Source organism: Prorops nasuta, unplaced genomic scaffold (genome assembly GCF_024137725.1).
Source record: "Prorops nasuta isolate Cenicafe-Biocafe unplaced genomic scaffold, Cenicafe_Pnas_1.2 PNAS00005, whole genome shotgun sequence".
NCBI lineage: Eukaryota > Metazoa > Arthropoda > Insecta > Hymenoptera > Bethylidae > Prorops > Prorops nasuta.
Genome location: NW_027116802.1, coordinates 6,204,490 through 6,229,346, shown reverse-complemented (window position 1 = coordinate 6,229,346; position 24,857 = coordinate 6,204,490). Strand labels below are relative to the sequence as shown.

At 41.0% G+C, this 24,857-nt stretch overlaps 1 protein-coding gene across 1 annotated transcript in view; it reads left to right on the top strand.

Moving 5' to 3' along the window:
* Positions 1-24,799, top strand: part of LOC136773883 (neuroligin-1-like) — an 89,966-nt gene extending 65,167 nt beyond the window's left edge. The window contains exons 8-11 of the mRNA XM_066727821.1: positions 6,113-6,377; positions 8,128-8,328; positions 17,578-17,742; positions 23,262-24,799. Of these exons, the coding sequence (XP_066583918.1) occupies positions 6,113-6,377; positions 8,128-8,328; positions 17,578-17,742; positions 23,262-23,789 (1,159 nt within the window). The 3' untranslated portion in view covers positions 23,790-24,799. The remainder of the gene's footprint in view (positions 1-6,112; positions 6,378-8,127; positions 8,329-17,577; positions 17,743-23,261) is intronic.
* Positions 24,800-24,857: the final 58 nt, after the last annotated feature.

Genomic DNA, 24,857 nt, shown 5'->3' with positions numbered 1-24,857 from the left:
GTGTGAGATTTACAGCATTATATTTGGAATAATAACAATAATTTCAAGTAACGAGAGTTTCTTTTTTCACGTAAATTAGCTGTAGAAATTTTGATCATGTTAGGATTCGGAGGGATGAAAGGAGGAAAGCCCCAGTTTTGGCGAGAGTATAAAAAAAGATAAATGCTTGGAATGGGAGATTAATAGTGGGAATTTAATGGAAATATTGATGACTGCAGTAGTGAAGAACGACTTTTGCGTTGGGTTGAATTCAGATTAGCGGCTGGTAGTTTCGCACAAGTTGGAAATGGACGGTGAAGAAAATAGGTAATTGGTTCATTGCAGTGGCGTAACACTCGGGGAAAACTGCAAGGACTCCAGCTACCGCTGCGCTTGTTCCGGTTTTATTAGATCCAGCGAGCTCTTGTGGGGGATGCCCGGAGCATAATAGTTTCGATATTACTTTAAACTGTCCGCTTCTGTATCTCTCTCTCTCTCTCTCTCTCTCTCTCTCTCTCTCTCTCTCTGGATTACAAGAAGCTCCGCGATCGTATATACAGTATATATATGTATTGACTGAGAACATTTCTTATCTTTAAAAAAACTGAAGAAGCGTGGAATTGCTGAAAGAAACGCGATAAGCATTTATGAAAGAAAAATTAGCAATGCGATAAAAAATATTCGCTGGATAACGAATGACAAAAGCAATTTGCGGAGTGAAATAAGTCGAAAAAGAAATTGTGTAACGGGTTGAAAATGTGGAGTTTGGGAAGGACTTGCGGTGTGGAAGGAGGAGAGGGGGGTTGCGGGGTTACACGAGTGGTGGAGGCATAATATATTTTCGTGGACGTTGCATTGCTGGAAGAATGGGAGCAAGTGGGGTCAGTTGCGATGAGAATAAGTGGATCTTGCGCGAATCTCGTGCTCCAAAGTCGCAACGGTATGCCAGAAATCTCGGAGCTTCTACCGTTTCTGGGTTAGAGATGTTAGGCCGATTGATACACACATGTGTAGAGGCTCGCGTGTCGAGTTCACACATCGACGTCCAACACTCTCCAAGCATATAGAAATCCCCGAGCTCAGCGCGCACCTCACTTGACTCTTCGAACCCTTTCATCGTAAATTCTTGCGACTCACTCCCCTATTAATAAATCAAGTTTTTCATTTTTTTTCACTCCAGCGCGAACACTCGACTAAGAGGCGTTTTATTGGACAGTAATAAGATTTTTTCAGTGATCGGTAATCTCATTAGTCATTGTATAGTAGAGATAAAGGGAGGGGATGGGGAAAATTCGATCCAGTTCGCTTAACCGACAAATTGTGTATTGATAGAAGAAATTTTGTCATAATGTAGCAAGCAGGTAGTAGCTAGGTGCTTGTGCAGCTAGGAGGGTCTTGGTGTATTGGTGCACACGAGTGAGATGATACGTCGTACGCTCCTGCTTGAGCGAGCTCGAAGATCCGAACATCCGAAGTTCCGAAGCTTGCAAGCTCCAAAACTCGGAGGCTGAGTACAGCGCGGGCACCTCAATCGATTTTCCGTGTTTGTCATCGCTCGAGTCAGAGCAGCTCGAATAGCTTCGTTGCTATTGCTGCTCTCTACTGCTTGCTTCATTGCTCTCTCTCTCTCTCTCTCGCTCCCTCCCTCCCTCCCACTTTTTCTCTCAAGTCCTCCCCCTTTTTCTTATTACTTTCCCATTTCTCTCCATATTTCTCAATTTCTCAATCCATCTTTGCATTCCCTCTTTTACTCTTTCCACTCACCCTCTACCTATCACATCACCCCCCCCCACCTCTTCCCTTCCCTTGCGCCCTGCTCTCCTCAATGGGTGCGGTTGCTTTTCCAACGCTGCTAAATCAGCCGGAAAATCCTATGAACGACGCCAGCCTCTAACGAGCTTCTTCTCTCGCGAAGCGCTGGATAAACCCAAGAGCGCCGTGCGATGCACTTGAAAACTTCCCATCAGTAACGCCCAATGAAATATCCATCTTTCGACGTGACCGAATTTTCGCTCTCTTATGAAATATGAGAGTTCTCTCCATGCAGATTTTTCAAAATTATACGCGTAATGCAGGTTTGTTCGGAGCTTTCATATACAGTTTTATTTGATTATAAAGATGGTCGAATTAGAAGTTTTGCTAAAATAGTGAATTTAAAGTTCAGCCAACTATATATATGTAAATAAAATGAAAATATCAGGAGTCAATTATTAGTGTACGGCTACATCGAATAGCAAACGTTTTCGATCTGTTGTGTAGGTTTATTGATGCAAAAATCTTTGTAAAATTACGTTCCTTGCGAATCCTTCGAATTACGCTTAGGGTCCTTGTTACACCTTGTACATGAACGTAACAGTTTCACAAAGGAAGTTTCCGATCTTCTCTGCCGGTCAAAGGCTCTCGAACCGGAACAAAAATAGTCCAAGGGGGATTTGAAGTTGCTCGATAAACAAAATAAATGGGAAGTGCGCGTATTGGGAGTTGGAGCAGCGAGAGAGTCGCTTATAAGTTTCCTTTCATCGTCGCCGGTAGCGAACTCGCCCGTTCCTGATTGCACCGAAAGCATGCCGAAGGGGGAGGGGGGAGAGGTAACAATTATTGAAAGGACGCGAAACGCTTCCCGATCTCCCATCCACCTCCGTTACACCCATACCCCGAGATAGTTTTCGGACCAATCACACCGAGCACTCACGTATTTCTCTGCAATATCGCGCGGCTCCTTTTAAGAATACTTTCGCAATCTCCACGATGAAATTCACTCCCTTGATAATCAGAGGATTCCCTATATTAAACTTTCTATACCAACACGCGCGGCATTTCAATGGCTCATCGCGATTTATGCGTTCATCTTTTCCACTCGTGCAATCAATTTTCCAGCTAATAAATTCCCAACGAATACTCCCAAACTTCGACACCAACTCCACCCCTCCCACCGAGCTCGCTGTTATTAATTATTATTCAACTCGAATAACGTTACGTTAATAAATTATAAATCATGTTTTGGAATCCTTCGTTATTGGCTCTTGTATCGCTCCGAAATTATATAATTTCTTATAATTTTATCGCAAATTTTAACTTGCGAATCCAGAAAATGATGGAATTATATTTAAGCGAGGAAGCTTTCGCGGTAATGCAAGATGTTAACGGTGACGAGAGGAAGTTGAGAGCGAAAATTTAACGCTTTACCGAAATAAAAGTAAATAGTTGAATTAAATTGAAAAAAGAGACGCGAGGTTTGCGTAAAAATTATATAATCTACGCGATTGTTCTAAATGGCAGAATAAACAAACATTAGCGTGCACACTGAAAATTTGAGTAAAATTAAAAGTATAGTAATGGTAAGTTTTGCTCAATAATTGCAACGATGAAATTCGTGTAATTTTAAGAAAATATTATGATAGTGCAAAGTATACTTGGTAAAATTACCATGAAATTTAACGAATTATTATACTATATAACCTAATAGTAAATATATAGAAAATAAATTAATTATTACGTTTGCGTGGTGTATAATTGCGGAAGTTGCTCTCATTAGAAAATCTAGCGAACGAATAGAAGGTCGAAAAGTAACCCTTTGTTTCCTGCGTAATTTTACATTAAAAAGTTTTTACAGTGGCAGCTCGGGTGTCAAAGTATTAACACTCCGGCGTGTCAGACGAAACATTCCGTGGCATCGTCGCTTCCATCAATTAAGGTGGCTGGGGAGTGGAAAGTGTAGAGTGTGGGTTGGGGGAGGGGGGAGACGCTTGCGAGTTTGCGACACTGCATGACGCAACGTTAATATCCGACCAACTCCGACTGAGACGCATCTTACGCATACTCCCGTGTCGCCAGTCAAGTGTCGCGACACTTTTATCAAATTCCACTCGAAATTCGATCGATCACACTTTAATCGTCAAAGTCAACCGTGCTACGCCCTGCTGCCTACCCATCTTTCCATGCAGAACCGTATGGTTTGCTCTAGGAAAAATTTCCATTTCACGGGAATTGCTAATTTCAATTTATCCTTCTCTTACTATCTATATATGTATAGTATATATAGCTGGCGAAAAGTTTCCTGGGAGATTTCGTAGTAACGCCTTCAACGAATGGAATATAGGAGAAGAGACGAATTATTTGATAAGTCTCTTTGTGTATTTGCACAAAACGAAAGAATTGGGTCAAGTTTTCTTTTTCCACTTAAAAGAACTATGTATCTACCGCTCGGATCCCTTTATTCTTATACTTCTGCTTCTTGGAAAGGTGAGAAAATAACGAGCACGGGGGGAATCTGATTAAGTAATCGGTGGGGCTTGGATTGATCTTTTGCGGGAAATTGGATTATCGGTCTCTCAGTTTTGAATCGAATCGTGATTAAGGGGACTTACCCTTTTAGTTAAATCCTTCTCGCCCCTGCGCTCCAATAAGTGCTATACGGATGATCGATATACGAGAGATTCGGTCACAATACACCGCGATAAGATATCGGAACACGGGGAAAAGTAGCTGCGCTACGTCGGATTTGATTCTTATCTTGACGAGAAAACCGATATCCCAGAATCACGAGATACCGGATTAAACCTTTACTTCGGAACTTTAGCTTTGCGCTCGGTAATTGCGTAGACGCTCGCGCGTAACTTCACTTGGCAAACATTTCGAATGCGACTTTGCAGTTGCAGATTATCGCCATCTCGTTCGTTCCCAGGGGAGACGAAAAATCCATCCTGCAGTATATAGGACTTTCCGTATATATAAGTACGGAATATCACGTGGAAAAAATCTCCGGTTCAACGATCGAACCGATCTTGACAAATTCGACCGAGCACTTTGGTGTCACAGTATTTTATATCGAGTAAAATACTGCTGTATAAAAGGACGTGGGCAGGGGAGGGGGGGGGGGGGGGGGAGGTGGTACAGGGGGATGAATCTTGTTAAAAGAGTATTCGTTATTTTCATTCCTTATGAATAAATTGGTGAAAGTAGGTTGACTCGGCGAATAATGTAAATCCTCGACTATTACCCAGGATGTCATGAATCCAATACTCCGACGTTTTCGTATAATTTTGACTGGATAGCAAACTGTATTGAACGCCGTAGCGTATTTCAATTCTGAAATTCAATGCTGCTGGCTGCAGAGTCTCGAGGCAAAGGAGAAGAAATTCGTTTGGTCCGCGTGAAGAGAGAAGAAAGAACGATCGGTAAGGTCCACGCGCACTAAGATCCTTCTGGATTCTGCGTCGTCGATTTGCAGAAATCCGTCGTTCCAGCTTTTCACTCGGGGGGAAACTTGGCGCATCTCGTATACGGAAAGTAGCCAAGGTGGCTCGAGATGAAAATTCGAGTCGTAGGACCGTTAAAGCCGACCGGGTCTTAAACTTTGAAAACCGGTTTAGGAGGCACACGTTACGAAACTTATCCTATTACGAGTTTCCTGGTCGAGTTTACCCGAGTCTCTTCGGAGACAACCGACTAGCGAGACAAAGGCAAGAATTTTAAAACGCTATATACTATTCAACAATTTATATGGAGGATTCTATGTCTTTTGAACAAATTCTCCTCCGACTTACGCACGTTGGAAGGTTTTTCGAAAAATTATGTTCGACACTGTTGGATTAAAAATTTAAATCATTCCAGCGTGTCACTGCGTATGGTATTATACGAATTAGGGGACGAGGGACCAGAGATTGTAAGGATATGGCTTAACGAAGAATACAGTTTCGTTCTTGTAACGCAACAATTTTGTAGAGAGGGGTACGTGGGTTATAATGGAATTATTGCACGATTTATATACTCTGGAATATTTTTATGAAAATGCTTAGCAATGCTATTGTATTTAAACCTTAACAAATTATTCAAACGTGTTGAGCATAGCTACATTATTAAAGGAATTGTAAGACACAAAAGACCAGAGATCGTAATATTTCGGTTTTCTATACTACAACAATTTTATAAAGGGCTAACGATGTATGCGTTGTGGTGGCCAAATTGTCTTTCGATCGACTCACGCTAGATAAAGTCACTGAATAAACTGCCTGATAGGGCATGATTAAAATGTTAAATTATTCGAACGTGTCACGTAGTTATGGTATTATGGGAATTAGGAGACAAGGGAGCAGAGGTTGATACGATAGCTTAATGAACAATATCGTTTCAGGAAAATCGCTCTCGTAATTATTCTGACGAGAGCAGGACTGGACCTCGACCCCAATGCCTTGAAGCGACTGCAGTTGACTGTACCGAAAATAGGCTTAATTCCCTGGTGCGTTGAAACTGTTGTGGTCGCTGGGCTAACGAACCTGCTTCTGGACCTGCCGTGGTTATGGGGATTTCTACTAGGAAGCGTCATAGCAGCAGTCTCCCCTGCCGTAGTGGTACCGTGTCTCTTCAGACTGAGGGAAAAGGGCTATGGAGTCGCCAAGGTAAGCCATATATAACACCCTCTAATTATATTACACAGGCAAGCCCTTTAAATCTCATCCCTCGATCCCTCTACGCTCCATTTTCAATTGAAATTTTTATCCCCAGGAAAATGCCGAAAGATCAAAACTTTCCATCGCTCTCAATTTTCCACCGAAAACCATTAGAAAGTTTTATCGAAAGGAGTGGGGAGATATACGAGAAGATTTTTTGCACGATAAATCCCGGGGTCAAAGTATATTTTAAGCCTTTGGTATTTCAATATAGCGAGTTAGAGGGAGATAAAAAAGTGGCAGCCAATGCGAGTGGTTTATTGCACTGTGCATGCTGAAGTGCATTGCGAGGTGAGGGAAATAAGAGCAGCTGCGACTTCTTCTCGTGGTCTACACGGTCTACGGTGAATTATATGCGCGTCTGTACCTTTACGGAGCTTGCGAAAGTACGGACGTTGGACTGCCAGTAATTCGCGCAACATGACAAACATTTCGTCAGCTAAGACGGAAAACTACCTTTAAAAAAGTAGCTTTCCCACCTAGCCAAGCGAAAATATTTTACCCATGATATTTCCTCCCATATAAAGAATACGAGATTCGTCTCTCCCAGGAAAAGAAATACTATAAAGCTCTGGCACTACTACGTAAATATGAGTACGTAAACCCCGACGTAAAATCTAATCTGCCACTGCAAAATGGAGCCCTTAAATAAGCAATTTTCTCTGGAAGGAAAATTTTGGTAAAGTTGACACGTCTCGCCAAATATGCTATGCACATTCCTTCTCCCAAACCCCCCCCCCCCCCCCCAATCACGGATCCTTTCATAGATTTTCATCGGGAAATCCGATTCTTCGTTGATAATCTCTTTAACTTGCCATCTGGCGAAAACGCAGTGCCCAGAATTCTCGACAATTTTTTTTTTCCATGGAATATTGATCGAGTTTTTTTTTTTATTCCACCGGAGCATCTATTCCTTCGTCCATTTTTCAATACTCCCCTGCCAATTTTTCAGCAATTTTTTCTGCTGACAAAAAGGGTCCAGGATTCTGCCGCTGTAGCCAGTGCCAAAGTTTCGGCCAACTTGACAATACCGTCGAGTCGTTATTTTACAAGATGTTTTTTTGATTCGTTGGGGACGGGAGCGCATCGGTCGAAGGGAGTGTGCAATATCGAGCGACGACGTTCGGTGAAAGGGTAAGATTCGAGTGTTGTATTATGATAACAAGTTTTAGGAAGCACTTTGCTTGTCGTGCGGAAAGGAGGTAAGAAGAAATGCGAGGGAAGGAAAAGAAAAGGAGCTTTAACGGAGTTAAGAGGGGTAAAGAAATGCTTTGTCAAGGATCGCGGGAATCGAGTAAAACGTCCTGGACGTTCGCGACTTTCACCGATGTGCAATTCTTGGACGAGCCAGCTAGCATCCCCGGGCTCAAAGGGATCGTGCTCGAGAGCCTTACACTGCTCTTCAACTCGATAGAGCTCTGACTTCCTTTTGCGGCTCCTTTTCAACCATTTTCTTTCACCATGCTAAATCCACCTGCTCCTACTCTACCATCAAGCGTCAAACATTTCTCCCAACATCCTCAATTAACTCCAATTTTCCCCTTCAAATCCCAATCACTCGATATACCCATAAATGTCTAATGATGCTCGAAATTTTACCAAAATAAATGAGATCGAGTCGTACACCTTTTATTTCCATTATAATGAAGCAATAAATAGTCGCCTGATAATTCCATATTTTTTTCTTGTCTATTTTCAGGGTATCCCGACGCTAATTATTGCGATAGCTGGAATCGACGATGCTGCATCTGTTGCTGGATTTGGAATTCTTAAAAGCATTATGTTCTCTCACGATGCCCTCTGGTATCAAATTCTTCAGGGACCAATCGCAATTTTTGGTGGCATTGGCTTCGGCGTCCTTTGGGGAGTCCTCGCGAAATATATCCCAGAGAAAGGCGACGTGAGTATCGAAATTCTTGAAAATTAATTTTTCTCTTTTATCTCTTATGGTGCTATAAGTGTTGCTATATCTATACTAAACACATGTTCTTATAAATAACTGCACGAGAATCCAAAAATAGTTCAAATATGGGGCATAAAGTTCTGATCGATTCGCAAAACTTTTTTTGATTAAGCTATATATATATATATAGGGCTGGAAAATGGGCTTTTTGAATAGAAGAGAAAAATCACCTAATTTTACATCTAGTTTTGCTTAATCAGACTTTTTTCCCGTTCTTTTTTCGAGGCGTCTAATTTCCTGCCTCTGAAATTTATCGACCGGGTCGTATTCGTTCTGAATGTCGGATAGGTGGTGAAAAATCAAATTCAACCCTCGCAAACCGAGATTACATGGAAGGTGAAGAATTGAGTTGAAAATTTAAACGGAAATCTAAAGAGGGATAGAGGGAAAGAATGGTGAAAATTTAAAAGAGAGACCTCCGCGTTTAGCGTAAAACGCTTAATTAGAAGGTACATAACGAAGCTATAAACACAAGTCACGAGTCTCACTGCAAAATTGTGTCTTTCATTCACCTTTGACTTGCAAATTATTTCCTTTTAACGCGTGTGTTTAAACAAGATGGATCAATGTACCATAACTGGTTCGCTATTAGCACGATAACACTTATAACTTAATCATTTCTAATAAAGAGTCACGCAAGGAATTACGCAACGAGCGATAATCGCAGTAAATTCAATCCGTTTCAGATCGTCGTAGAATCACAGATATAAAAAAGTTGAGTTGGTAAAATCTCGATTTTGATCAGCACGCCTCTATTATTCAACTATATTTGGCTAAATAGATCGGAGTCTCGGCTCGATACAATTACGCTATAATGATGGTAGCGTTATAAGGATAATTGCATTTACGACATATATATATATATATATACACTGGGATCTCGTGAAATCTTTGCATCCCCTGGGATCAATTTACCTGCTTTTCAATGCATCAGTTAAATAGGACCTGGCGGCACCATTAGTCCCGACGTTACAGGCAATAACGCGTTTTCCTTTATTCAATGCTGCCATCCGACACGTCGCTAATACATTCAATTACAAAAATACAAACATTACATGGATTTACAGCGATTGTACCGCGGCCAAAACTATATGATTTATAACGAGACGGTCGCTTCGTAATTTATTCGACCTTGTAAAGAGAGTTTTTTGCGATAGTGAAAAAAAAAACAAAATAATAAGGAAGAAAAGTATAATTTTAACGGTAGTCATATCATAGTTTCCTGATGAAAAAATAAGGAGCGCGAGGAATGCGTGTGTAGATTTACCGACGTCATATCATAAAGCATCCGTGGGGATAGTGGAGAAAAATTCAACTTATCCATCAACAGCGAATAAAATAATCGGTGATGAAAATGATTTTATATATAGCTATACTATATATGCAATGCTGCTGCACAAATGTCTGACCTGTCAAGCGTGCCCATACCCGAAGAATTCTGTTGGCCCGCGACCTGTTGAGCGAATATACAGTCGAGCAAAATAAATCTGACAATCAAATAAACAACCTGTCGATCCAGAAAAGCCAATGAGTCAAATGATGGCTCCTACATAAACTGCCCAGACAGATGATAATGTCTATTTTATATCGTTGCATGCATTTCAAGCACGTCGAGATTTACGCGAAAGAATTTGATATATTTTCCTAATATCAAACGTCAGACCTTGGAGAAAGTTTTCCATGGGGTGTTAATTAAGTTAATCACCGAGCGTAGACCTTTACACAGGAAAGTTCTAATTGGATGCCATTAGAGAATATAATTGGGCAATGTAAAAAGCAATTTCACCTGTGTGTCTGTATATCCGGTTAATAAGGTTGTTTTTCAATGGCATGTTTCGTCAGAGATTTGACACGAATTCATAGTGGGCGTTTAAGCATAATGCGAGCGTTCAAGACCAGGTGGCAGGAAGCTTCCGACGTTGAAATTTATTACTATTCGCGTCGTGTTGCGTCCCCATTTGCGCTCTCCACCACTAGCCTTGCCATTTTACGTCCGTCTCGTGACGAATAAAGCGCCGCTATTCGCCAATTTCCTTCGTAAAAAGAAGATGATGAAAACAAAAAATGAAGAAATAGAGAAAATCAAATTTTCCTACGCTGCATGAGAAAACCTGACACACGCTGTCTATTAATATCTATTAGGGAGAAGTAGAGAGACGCGCGAGTCCGGCTTTGCGTTAATAAACCAAAACCCAAGATTAAACCTGGTTATAAAGAAAGTCCCGGAGAAGTTCAGGTATCCGAGGAATCTCCCGAGGGATCTGCTAAAGTTTCCTCCAAGTTCGGTAAGAATCTCAAGTGATAAGACGGCGGATATTCGATTTCATAAAAAACCAAATGGAAAATCGTGGAGAATCTCGACCCAACTGGGTCTCGTGTGAATGATAAGTGTTGAAAAGTGGGATTTTGTGCAGGGGATTTTCGAGCATGGATGATAAACAAGGGGAGGATCGATTTGGAGCAATCGTCAAAATTTGCTTGGAGGTAAGCAAAGTGGCTTATTTGGCAGTCGAGCAAAGAGCCGAAGGGTGCGGATTGAGAGAGAATGCTGCTGGATATGTGTTGCGGAATCTGCCTGGATAGGAGGGGGAACAGCCATCGCAGTGGCTGGCACATACCTCGAGCCAGCAAACCAAAAGAAATAGTTTGCGGATGAAAGAAGGATGGAAAAGGGGCCACTGGGTCGACTAGCCAGGGGGTTATCCACCCGAGCGTATCCTAGCTTCCATATCGCCTAGCTTCTTCCTCCTCTTCTTCCTACTACACAAATACCCACAGCAGCCACCTCCAAAATATCTTCACAAATTTCATGAAAAATTGTCACGAGAATAACAATTCTGAATAAATCGATGATTTCCACGACATAACCGAGATTCCGTCGGTCTTCAACTGCACTATGAAATGGAAAATCTACCAAGTTTTCTATTTACTCGATCTCCTTATTTTTTAACGTAACTATAACAAAGACAAATGTACAGATTTTCAGGGAAAATAAGCCCAACCTGAAAGGGATGAAATTTAAGTGCAGGAATCAACGAACAATGAATAAAGCGAAGTGGAAGTGGAGTTGATAAATTAACGAAACTAATGAAAACCCTAGGACGAGTTGAAATAATTGAAATTATGAAGAATTCTTACCGAGTGGAAGTTTTTCCGGGCATTGGTTTAAATGAGAAATTGATAGGGTTTTGGAAATGTCGTGTAAGCTGGTAATACGGTGGAGGTAAAAGGTTCCAGAAGTAGTAGATTGGCTATTTTAGGGATGAAGCTGCTTTCAGGGGGAAAATCTCTGCGTAATTCGAAGCTAAAATGCGCAGTTTAATCGGAGAAAAGGGTGGCTTTGCGAGGAAAGAGGGATTGAAGGGGTGGGATGGTTTGAAAATGGGGTAGTGGGTCGCGTCGCGTGCCGAAACACACCGTTTCTCTCTAGGTGTGCGAACAGCCAAACGCGTTGGCTCTTTGCTTATGCACGGGAAACTGCAATGCCGATCCGTGCAAAGTGCATCCAGCTGGAGAACATTTTTCTCATTCTTCGCAGTAAAGTGCTATACGCTACGAAGCACCTGTATCTCTAACGTGCAGGTGAGCACCTTCAAGATCCATCTCTCCTTTCGATCTATCAGTTCAGCTGAGGATTTCTGGGCAATAAAACAATGGAAGACCAGTGCAATATAACTTCTCCAGAAAATACTTACCTTTATCTAAATTTTTGTGAAACTGCAGAAAAAATTAATACCATTAGATAAAGGTGCGTAAGATAAATAGAGGATCGTTGAGTAAACGAGGAAGCAATAAAATGGATAAACTTCCTTCGGTCTGGAACGAAAATTTATAAGGAGGAGAGTAAAAGGAAAGAGGGGGTAATTAAAAAGGAAATAAAGTTGAGTCTTGAAGACCTCGAGAGACTCGAAATGTTCCTCGAATGTTTATTTTAGAAGATGCTAGAAAAAAGGTAAAAGAGAGGAAACGTTACATAGTAGGGAGGTAGAGGAGTATCGGTTCTCCTATATGAAATGCAGATTAGAAAAATGCGAGATTCTGAGTAGTTAAGGTGAGGGACAAGTCAGGCATTCGAAGTATCGACTGAGACTCCTTTTAATTATCTTCGGTTGGTTTTTGCAGCTAAAAAATAGATGAGTCTTGAAATGGGAAAGGTACGTGAAGATTTTTCCTAATTAGACTTTGGTATGAAATCCTGGGTGAAATCGAACATCCAATTGAAGCGGCTTAAACAATCAGCAACATTCTCCTGTGGGGACTATAAACTAATTTATTCGTAAACTCAATTACCTTAGCACGGTATACATCGCTGAAACGACAAGAGTTAAGTGCATGCCATTAAGGGACGTTTCCCCTAACCGGCTTCCAATCGTAGGGCTTACAAACTTTCCTCGAAACGTGAACAAAGTTTCCAGGCCTACAGAATTTCCAAGGTCTCTCCCTTTTATCGAGATAATTAAGCACAAAATCTGTAAAAATCCAATGAGAATCCAGCAGACCAAAAGTTGTTCGTTTCAACCTCCTGCTCGACCTCAACGCGAATCAAACTTTTAAAAGCATCCTTCGAGTTTGAATAATTCAAGACTCTTCAAAATGCCAAAATATTAAACAAACAAAAAATCAATATTTTCTTCCTAGTTCTCTTTTCGTGTTTTTTTTACGCTGTATTATGAGAGATAGAGGAAAACTGCATTTTGTAGCCGAGTATAGGGGGCTGATTAGTTGTTTTATTATGCGTGTAGCCATTAAGCGTTAAGCAAGGAAATAAGAAAAACCGTAAGGATAATAAACGGGTGATATTAGGAGAGGAGAGCGTATATAGCTCTCTGCTATGCAAAAATACTGAAATTTGTTTCTCTCAGCCTCGACCATCTCGCGTGCGCAATTACGAGTGGAGTGGAGTGGAGCTTTTGCACGGCCATACCATGTGTATATTGATTGTAAAAATTTTAAAACTCGATTCCCCAGAGACAATTAAAAAAAATCAACCATTGTTCCTAAGCAGATTTGAACGTGGAAAATGTTATAACCAAAAATTAGTCAAATAAATCGAAAAAATAATTACCACCTTTAGTAAACTAAAAAGTTTTTAACACTGTCGAAAATATTTTTCCTCCCATACTTGGATATAAGTAATGCAAAAAATCTTATTTCTCCAGTTTTTCGTTCTATCGTTATAACCATGAAAACATTTAATTGATGCCAGTAAGTGTAGCCGAAAAATACGTTTATCTCCTTTCTGATAAATGTCGTTTCTTTCACGAGCTTCTTGTCCAGAACAATTCTATCTTTATAATAGTCCTCTTGCTACTGTAATCAGTCACTTTACACAATTTTTCAAGTCGGATAAGCATCTATACGAGGACAATTAATTAGTCCATAAATCCTCCACGTTGGAAGATTAAAGTTTTTAGTCAAATGCTGTGTCATCGTTGAAAATTGGAAACACGCGGAGAATGGCCGATAAAAGTATTTTCTAAATAAGTGAAATTTCGCTGGCGCGATGATATTAATTAGTAGAGGGGAGAATTTCGTCGAATTATCGCCATATTCCAGTAAGATCAGATTGTGCCTGAATTTCGCTTGGAAATCTTAACTGAAGCTAATGGTTTTTAGTAATCTCCAGTCAGTTCCTCGAATCGGCACTTACATCGATTCGAGAGTTCCCCCCACTCCATCCCCTTCGTCCTGCGACACTGCGCTTGGTACTCGACAGTTCTCAAATTACATTGGGGAAGGAGAATTGGAACGCGAGAATCTCTACCGTGGAATCTCATTGAACGAAAATATATACTATATGCATTACATATATAAATATATACCATATACATGGAATATTCATTGAAATGGCGAGAATTTGAAACATCTATCATTGCACGGGCGTGTAATTTGGAGAACCCCACTGGCCTAGCTGGCATTATTTTTCAAAGCACTTCAGATTTATCGTGGAGTTTTCGCGCCACCTCCAAAATTAAAACTACGCTTTAAAATAACTAACGGCGCAAGAGCTATAATACAGGCCGGCCAAATTTATAGCGCAAGAGCGCAGCCTTTGCGAGGGGTTTGAGTAATTAGGTCTGGGCTGAATCTCGAATTTAGCTTTGGCCCGCGTGGACAATGGTGGGGGACTATCCCGGTGAATTTATTCGCGCGGGAGGAACAAGAGCGGGCTAGAATTGAGTTGACACCGTTGGAGATTCGTGAGAGCTAGGCTGCGGGCTTTCCTGACGGTCCAATAAAACGCCAACGGAGCTTTAGTTCAGCTTCTTCCAAGGTTTGTCGCATTGGGAAGCGGCAAACGGGAACGAAATACCTGCATCTCCGCGCACACGGTGTGTGGTGCATGGAACGTTATGCTGCAGGCTGCAGCCTGCAGCCAGCCCCGACCCCGAGCCCGTACCGGTGCGCTCCTCGCAGTCCTCGCCTGTTCCTCTATTTTAACGCCGTTCATTGCACCTGCGCTACAATCTCCCGCGCAACGTACAATCACTTGGTCCCAATGTTCCGCCTGCAAGATAAATACCGCGCGCGCCCATTGAAAACACTCGCAAGATTGAAACGTTTCCAAATAACCGCAATCCTCCACCAAAAATTCCGCACTTCCCCCTCTCGAACACCCGAGCGTCGCGTCAATTTCGCGCAAACCAGCTGCTCCAAATAATTAAATTCCATTGCTCCGACTTATCGCGACTGCGGAACGATATCGACGCCGCGAGACTTGGAAAGTATTCAACGGCTCGGATGAACGTTACGATTTCATTGGATCGCTTTGAGTATTCCATTGTGTCGAAGCTTCCGCAACCTGTACCCTCCATCCTTCAACTTTCTTCCTTCGGAATGACCCTATTTCGCGATATCCCGCCTCTTCTTCTTCCCCCTCACTCGCGGGGATACGAGAAAAAAATATGTGTGGATATATCCCTGATATATTGCCTCGTTCAGCGGGCCAGATCACTCATCATAATAACATATATACGCGGGCGTAAAAGATTGTCCTAATAATCTATATATATACCTAAAAGATAAATCATTAGAGGGTAAACGAGATGATTTACCTGTGGGGATCGTTTCTTTATTGGGCGTAAAATCGAGTTGGTTTCATGAAAAATAATGGTTCTTTTTTAGGGAGGGAGGGAGGGGGCATTTTGTCCTCCTTTTATCAAAATCGATGTTTCTTGGATTTTCTGTGCGATGAGGGAGGAATTTCGTAGGTTCTTTGCTTATTCCGTGTGGCTTCGCAAAGTGTCCCTTTTCCTTAACGACGCTCGTTAAGGTTGGCTGGATTTAGAGGAAGCTGCCAAAGCGTTTGCGGATGTATAGGGTGGACTGCGCGGGGGAGGGGTAGGTCAGCAAAAAGAGGAAGCGGAGTGCCAGCGAATGGGAAAAGAAGATTTCGCAATGAAGAGAATGAGATAATCCAGCGATTTTAATTTGGAGGTCAAGGAAAATGAACCAATTTCAGGATTTATCCTTCGTTCCTTAATAATTACCCTCGGTCGATCGCGTTTCAACCACGCGTCTACCGAACGTAAAGAGAATTTTCTAGAAAATGGATTCCATGGTGTCCCAATTATCAGTGCCATTTTTTGTTCTTTTTCAATTTCTGCAGGTAATTTTAAGTTAATTAAAACGGTTTTTAATATTACAAGTTAATAATGTTAAAATAATGAAGGCAGCATGGTACGTCTATTTAATAGTAAATTAGTTTGTTATAAAGTCAGTTATTCACGAGAACTCCACTTTATTACAAGAAATTAGTTTAATTGAAAGGGCTGCTCAAAGAAACACTGAACCGTCGTCGATACTATCGAATTATTAGAAGTACCTCGTTGAAAGCAGCAGATGCAGTCTCGTCAGTTTATAAATTTAATAAAAACAGAATAAAAAGAGCAATATGGATGAATTTTGCATTTAACCATTCGACTGGTGATACCGTAAGCTGAGCGTTGGCATTTCTCGGAGTTTCGAAGCTTAAAAGTGGTACGCTAAGATTGAGATTAGACTAAAAAGTTAAGTGGAGAAAGAAGATAGCACGATTAAGCTGAAAGAGTTTAGAAAAGAAAACGCAAGCAAAGACAGCAGAAGAGCGAGGCTAAGAAAGAAAATCAAGATTCCTACTCGACTCTCTATTTTCAACGGAAAACTGCTAGAGTAAAAATAAATGATTTACATAAATTTTTACGCCACTTTAACGTGGGTAAAACGTCCCCCTTTTGACTTTTTATCTCGAGCTTATGTATAAGATCTTTATGAGTGCTCTCTGCAGCTTGCTTTTATTGAACAGTCGTTTTGCTTTGGTGTGAAAACCAAAAAGCATTAGATGAACTTAACTCATCTTTTTTCGCAAAATATTCCATATTAATTCCAGATGAAAATTCTCTTCAAAAACTCTTCAATTATTCCTTGGCCAATTTTTGTTTGGACCAAAAACAAAGTCAAGGTCGATGAATACCTTAATAATTGGACCGTTTCCCAACGCACCGCGTAAGCGCATATTTAGCAATATCATAATGACTAGACAATCTGACGCGTGGACCTCATTATTAATGGACGATTTGCTGCACTTTAACCTAGGAAGCCAGTTGTGTGATCGGCCATGCGTCAACACCATCAAGTACCATTTCAGAAACCATAAATTAAAAGCAATAAATCGTTCAACAAATTCCCCATCAAATTCAGAACAATAATTAGCGAAGTTTTATAAAATCACCTGGCGTGAAAAATATACTGTACTTTCCTCGTGCTCCTTTATCACTCGTAAATCCATATTTGTATTTGGCAATAGCAGCTAAATACCAAAATAATCGTTATTTGTTTTGGAAAGCAACACCACTGGACCAACTTTATCGCTATGTTTATGAAAAGCTTAATTCGCTAAAAAAGTTCTTACGCTATTTTCTCTCCAATTTCTTTTCCAGACGAGAGACTTATTTGTACAACTAGCAAGAAATACTCACGGAAGCCAAACATTTGCTCTTCTTGTACATTTAATATGTAGAGGCTATAGTTGCACATTTTTTCTACCAATTCCTATTTAAGTTCACATTGAAAACGATTTGCTTTTTCGCTCTTTCCCGGAGAAAAAAAGGGAAACAAGGGAGTTTGTTGGGAGAGCTCGGAAATTATCATGAAAATCACGTTAGGATGGATGATGGGAATTAAATTGGTAATTATATTTGATTGCAGCCATTTATGGTACCGCTGAGAGTTCTAATGTTGCTGGGCGGAGGATTGTTAGCGGTATTTGGGAGTGAAGCCATTGAACTGGGTGGTGCAGGTCCATTAGCAGTAGTGGCAGCCGCCTTCGTCAGCTGTTACTTTTGGCAAAAAGAAGGCTGGGAAGTGGATGATGTAAGTATATATACAATACGCAATTACTCCGGTAGACGTAATATATATATATACACGTATAAGCTCGCATCTAAATGCTAATGACTCCTCTGGCTTCAGAAACACAAAACAATACATAATGTTAGGTTTCGTTCTTGCACACCACATCTTTTTCCCGCAATAAACACGAAAGCGCAAAGATATCAAAGGAGCCCAGTCATAGTGCAACTAAATTGCATAAATAGCAGGTTGAAAATTTTCGGTGTGCAAAATTGCTTATTACGCGGTACCGGTGTACACCTCGCGTCGCTATTTCGTGTTTTGATGTGCTTTTTAATGGGAAAATGATTTTCCTTCTTGGTTGCCGGAGCTGTTTAATTGTGCAGTCGCCAATGGGCCATGCATAAAATATGACGTTCGCTGGGAAATTGAGCGTTATAGTTTGATTGTTAGTCATTTTAGTTGGGATAAAATCTCGATAGAGCTCCCCCCTCTTTGTTGGCAATGTGACAGTGTGTACACGTATATAGATATACCCATTGTGTAGTATAAATATATATATATACATATAGCATAGTATAGGTAAGTAGGAGCAACGCGTAAAGGAAAAGCGACAGATACGCGCTGCAATAACTCGAATCTCGTGAAATATTCAAGCCAAGCTATCCCAGTGCTTCCCCAGAGTGGCTTCGAATTCTGCCTTCGCCCGCACTTCCGCCACGTTTCCAACCTATCACGTACTCCTGCAACCCATATTTCGCCAAGCTACCTAACAACCAACGCCTCGAACCTCCCCTACGCCATGTTTCCTTCGTACCCTGCTTCTTGCAATTATACCCACAAAACTGTACTCTTAATAGTAGTCTCACCACTGTGTACACACTCCTATATAAATGTACGTGTACGTGTACGGTGTGCATCAATATTTTCTCTATTCATATAACTTGCTCTTTAACGCATAAATAAATCGATACTCGTAATACAGCCTGTTACACGATCAAATAAATCCAAAGCGTATTTTGACTATATACAACATATATGGAAAAACAAGAAATCATACACATATGTATTTTACGAATTAATCGAGCGACGAGATTTTTCTCGCGAATATATATCGTATTTTATGCGAAATGGGTAATCCATGAGAAATATAGAGAGCTCTCGTGGGCGAAAATTAGCGATATTCTAAATAACAATCTCATTCGCAAATTCCATTGATTTATAATTTATATTAATATTATTCATTCCTGTGCAACGCGAGCCTGTCGAGTTAATTGTAATTAATAATCAGATGGAAAATATCGTTTTCAGAGCTTTTACGTTCAAAAAGTTCAGTTACCAACAATAGTGTGATTTCGGAGGTAGTAAATTTCGTAGAATATGAAATGGAATAAAAGTATACGAGTGGTCGCCTATGTATATATTTATATCGATTTGCTTTGATTTTATTTTAGAGCACGTCAGGTTATATGTGGGGAAACTCTACAACTATTTCTACACGAATGGCAAAGTTTCTGGATTTCTCTCACCTCAAAAAAAAAAACACTGAATACAAATTTTTCTGAGCCAGAATTTTTGTTGTTTCAATCGATGGGTTTGTTCGAGTGATTAATCGTTGAACAAATTCTCGAGAGAACCATAATAGCAATGATGAGAAAGATGAAAATCCACACCGAGAGAGAAATCAAAGTATATGTATACATATATATAGGGGAGTATAAGGATCTGTGGGGAACGCGCGCATCAGTGAGACCGTCTTGTTTAAGTGCATCGGTAGCAAATAAAGGGTGTGCGGTAGCAACTAATATCGCGACCAATTTCAAGATGCAGCTAGAAACGCGCTCGCGCCTATAAATTCAGGCTGTCAGTATTGGAAAATGTTTTGTGTTCCGGAGCGTCTACTGTCAGCACTGATATTCGGATCACGTAATTGAATTTCTCTCGGCAAGTGAGTTACGACACCGGTATATCTTGCGCGAATATATCCGCTTAAATATCGCCGACTCGTGGGAATCAGTTGGATTTTTGGCCCCCGTCGAAGCGCGCGCGCGTTCGGCTTATCAGGCCAACTTTTGCCCTGGCCCTCTCAAAAATCCATCCTCTCGCTCGGCGGAGCCACTTGGCGTATTCTTATAACGTGCTCGATTCTGCATTCTGGCGGGAACCGATGCCTTTTACAAGCCAATGATTCCCGCGCTGATATATATCGCTGAGAAACTTCTTCGCCGGCTGACTCGTCGACAGCTTCGAGAAGAAGAAATGACAAACGCCGAAAGTTTGCAGCGCTGCGTTACTTTGGAACTATTGACCACGATACGCTGTATATATATATATATATATATATATTGGAGCAAGTTTTTAATTGAAACTCTCGAGGAGAGGTTGAAATTTGTCGAATAACGACGCATCCGCTTCCAGCAGGAGAGATTCTTAAAGGAAGGAACGTTGATTAAAGAGGCTGTAAAAAGTTATTGAAAGTGGGAAGCGCGGCTTGAATCGCGTTGCTTGAAAATTTAGTGGAATAATGACTGATGGCGATGCGGAAATGCGTGAGTTTTAAGCCAGGGGTTTTCAGGAAGGTTATTAAAAGATTGGAACGATACGAATGCGACCGTGCATTCATTTGCCTTCAATTATCAAGGATCCGTGCGAGCGTAGCTACTTTTTGCTCGGCGTTCATCTCCAATCCAATCCATGGCCAACATTTTCCCATGCTCCTTTAACCAGGCTAGGCTTTCAATTTTCCGCAGCCTTGCGCTCTTTATTCCACCCTAACAACATAGCATGGCGTGCTGGCTCGCGAGCAATAGAAAAACATGACGCAGTATCAGTGGATATCAACTTTTCTCTTCTTTTTCCCTCTACCTATATAGTTTTATTCATTATTCCACTTTATTTCACCCTCGATACACCCCTTTGCTCTCTCTCTCTCTCTCTCTCTCTCTCTCTCTCTCACACACACACACACATGTACATTTGGAAATCCATACTCCACATTCACCCCTGGGCCAGAAAAATTTAATATGCTAGCATCTCGCTTCTTCTCAAAAGAGAAATATATAATACATTTATACAATATTACAGTATTTTATTTTTAAAATATTTTCCTTCCCGCATCGCCGACTGCATAAATATTTCCCAGAAATAAAAGCGTTTACCTATAAGAATTTAGTATTTCTGATATATTACGTTCTACCCGAATTCTATTTACAATGCTAAAGTATGATATATGTATGTACAACGCACACAAAGTTTCCAATAAATTCTCATGGGTGGTCTGTAAGATTAACTGGCTATTGGAAAACGCAAATATGTACATTCTATCAATAATATAATATCTACAGGTTTATGAAAAGAGTTGGGTAAACTTGGATCTTTTCATTTGGAAATTCCTTTGTGCAAAGTTTCTTTTATTTTATATACATGTGTGTATATCTATATGCCCTATAGAATTTATTTCATTCGCAGCAACATATTTAATTTTTGCCAGAGAACTTAGAGAGGAGCAAAATGAAACTGAGAGATGGAGATTAGCGTCAATTGAATTATTTCTGTTCGGTCGCGTGGGGACCGAGTAAACGTTGAAATTTCTGTATGGAAAAGCGCAAGTACTCCACAATATAAACGTCTAAATAGGAAGAAACACTGAAACTATGATGAACACTGCGAGATGAAATTCCAGACGTTAAAAGTTCAAAGGTGAAGAGACGTGGTACGGTGGTAGAGTTGTAAGATATAGAATTGCGGAAAATTCTTTGCTAGAAAAAGTTGGACAATTAATGCAAATGTAAAGATCGACTATGCGTATCTAAGAGTGTAAATTTTAAGGGGATATATGAAGGGCGAAGTGTAGGTGAATTTTAGGAATGTATGGGAAGCACAAGTGGGAATAAATCATGGTGGGGGAACGTAAGATGGAGTTACTTGTGTCAGTTACTGGAACAGAGAAACTTCCAAACAGAACAGAATGCGTTGGCCATGCCTCCTCCCATTCTCTCCTTAAACTCCCCAAGTGAGCAACCTATGCCAGCTAAACAACTAAGTTTCCTCGCGTTTAGTGGTTCGTCAAAAGTGTCGCTCTAGCTTTGGGAAACTCTGCCCTTGGGGTCATTGACCTCCCGAAAACTTTGCGACGCGGAAGCTTCTTTATTTAAAAAAAAAAGCACACACGCACACACAAATTTAACAAATCCCACATATTTATCAAACAAACAGACACTGCAGTAATAAACGGAAATCGTGGTCAGGCATGATTCATGGAACGTTAAACAAACGTAAAGTATATTTGCAAAAATTTATTTGAGTAACGATAGAAGCGCGTTCCGCGTATAAAGATTGGTAGCTTTGATTACTTGCAAGTTAAACGAGGTGATAAACGATTGCACTGCAAGATGACTGCTAAAAATATTTTTTGGACAATATTAAGAATTTCTACATTATAGTCGAAAAATGGTCATTTCGCGAGGTTAAATTAGTCAAACGTTTCGCGCAAAGCATCGTCGAGTTGACAGCGCACACAGCTGATCCTGGGTGTATTCAGGCTCGGCTTGATTGCAGTATAGCATCGATCGATGTTCATAATTGTGCAAAACAGGAGAGTCTTTTCCATGGCATAGAGAGCTGGGACGTTGAGGATTCTCTTAGAAGGATAGGCATAAAGGAGCGGAAGAGAGCGGTTAAAAAAGAAAGGCGCGACGTCGATGGGAAATGAAAGGATGTCGCAACCTCTAATTAACTTATTCGATCGAGCCGCATTAATTAATGCGTACCTTTCGCGCCAACTATGTAATTCAATTACCCGAAATCAATTACCGTTGGGATTGCCACTGCATTTCCGCGCAGTTCCAAACCTGCTTTATTTACCTGCCGCCCAACCCCCGGCCCTTCCTTCAATCTCTTCCGTCCTTTCATCAATGCTTCGTCCCAGAAACCGGAAGTTTCCCCCATTCCACCGCCAATCGCACTCCCCGCTACCTTCTGTTTATCGGCTGCGTCGACATCATCTCGATAATCTTCGCTATACATTTTCCGTTATAACGCGATTCTTCGATGACCTCGAAACTACGTCGAGCCGCGTATACCATTCGCATTTGCCAATATTTCAACCAGCTCTGGAATCCTATATACACTGCAGAAAAATTAAACTCCAGTCTAATCCTTTGACTCGCGCGCGCGAGCCGATAATAAATTCTATCGACGTAATCGAATTCAATATGAGAGGGGGTGGGGAGGGATGGAGGGAAGAGAATTATTTTCATATCCCTGCTGGAGCAGACGTTGATAACACAGCGATGCTCTTTCTATCAAAGGGAAGGTTAATTTACAAGGCGAGAGTGGCTGGTTAAGTCGACGTTATTAAGTACGCTAATGTTCCAAGCAAAATATTAACAATATCGACGAGCCGCGTAATACTTGGCTCAGGGCGAATCTAGCCAATAAATCTTGCTGGGAAGGAGGGGAGGTCGGAATGGCGCGAATCATAAATGAGCAGAACGGGAGAGAATCGCGAGGTATATTAAAGTTTATTAATTTTCTTGCAGAATCCAGTAGCTACTTCCTTCGAGATCTTCTGGGTGTTCTTCGAGCCAATATTGTTCGGCGTGACGGGGACGCAGATAAAGATCAACGAGTTGGATGGGAAATTGGTCTATTTGGGTGCCGGATGTCTGGTGGCTGCCATAGTTGCAAGATTGGTGGTAACCGTATTGGTCAGCTTCGGCTCGAAATACAACACGAAGGAAAAAGTGTTCATCGCTTTCGCGTGCATGGCGAAGGCCACGGTTCAGGCCGCCCTGGGACCAGTAGTTTTGGACGAAGTTGACTCGAATGATTCGGAAAGGGTGCGCTGCGCCGAGACCGTGCTGACTCTCTGCGTCCTCTCCATTCTACTGACTGCACCCCTCGGAGCGATTATCATAACGCTGGCTGGTCCGAGGCTGCTCACCAAGACCACCGCACCTGTGCAGGCGCCCGAGGGATGGAGAACCCGGAGACCCTCCATCCGTGACATTTCCATCATCAACGAGGACCCCGACCTTGAAGATACGGCGGATGAGAGGAAACCCTGATGAAGAGCCAGCTGCCCGTTTAACAGCGGAAAGTCTTTCTCGTGCCTTAAACTTCCTTCGTCCATATTTACCGGATTACTATGGCTGTTATGCCGCTGCTCTTTTAATGCGGACGACGAAACTTCCATGAGGAACTTTTTAAGTAGATTAAATGACGATCAAATCCTAGCTTTAAGATCCCTTTGCTAAAATGTCAAAGTACTCCCTGTCTCCCACACGCTTACGTTCTCCGAGTGCCTTAGGATATTTTTTATGTAAATTAGTAAAGACATCCCTTTCTTATTTTTCTCCATTTTAATGGGATAATTCTGGGTAATTGGGCGCGGGGAGACACGCGCAAAGCACGATACTTTTGCCAGTACTTCTGGTTTTATCGAGGAAATTACGGCGGGCTATATGAGTAGTTTATGCGACGAAGCATCTGTGTTAGTAACCTTAAGTAAGGATGAAACGTTGGCGTAGGCGTCTCAAACGGGTCGCAAACCACCGTAGATAAAAGGAAACTCGGGAAAAGTGGCGCGCAAGGGGTAAAAAGTATGCATAAAACGAACCGCGTATCAAAGGATATTATTTCATAAAAATTACAATAATTTTAACTCAATTTTAATTCATGAGAGTTTCCAGCGCGACGGTTAAACTCTGCGTTTATTCTTCTATTTTTTAAACAATTTTTCTAGAGTCTCTATATGGGAATACTGATGACATTCCTTTAGTGGAATTGTGTGGTCATACAAAATCTTATATTTGTATGTAGATATTTGTACATATTCCGCTGTTTACATTAGAAATAAGTGTAGCTTCGTTAAACAAACTGGACGCAGTCGTAAATATTTATACAATGAAATTTTTAGGGACCGACCAGCTGTTTGCTCCATGCTTTTGCTTGTCGAGCGTCATTTTTTTAACGAAAATTTATAAATACAAAGTTATTTTACAAATCCTTGTTAATATAATGTACTATTTAATAAATATTGCGAATATCCTGTGAAAGGATTTTAACAGACATATATCCTCTCTCTTCTTCTTCCTATTTTGGCACTGTTATACATTGTATATATATATATCGAC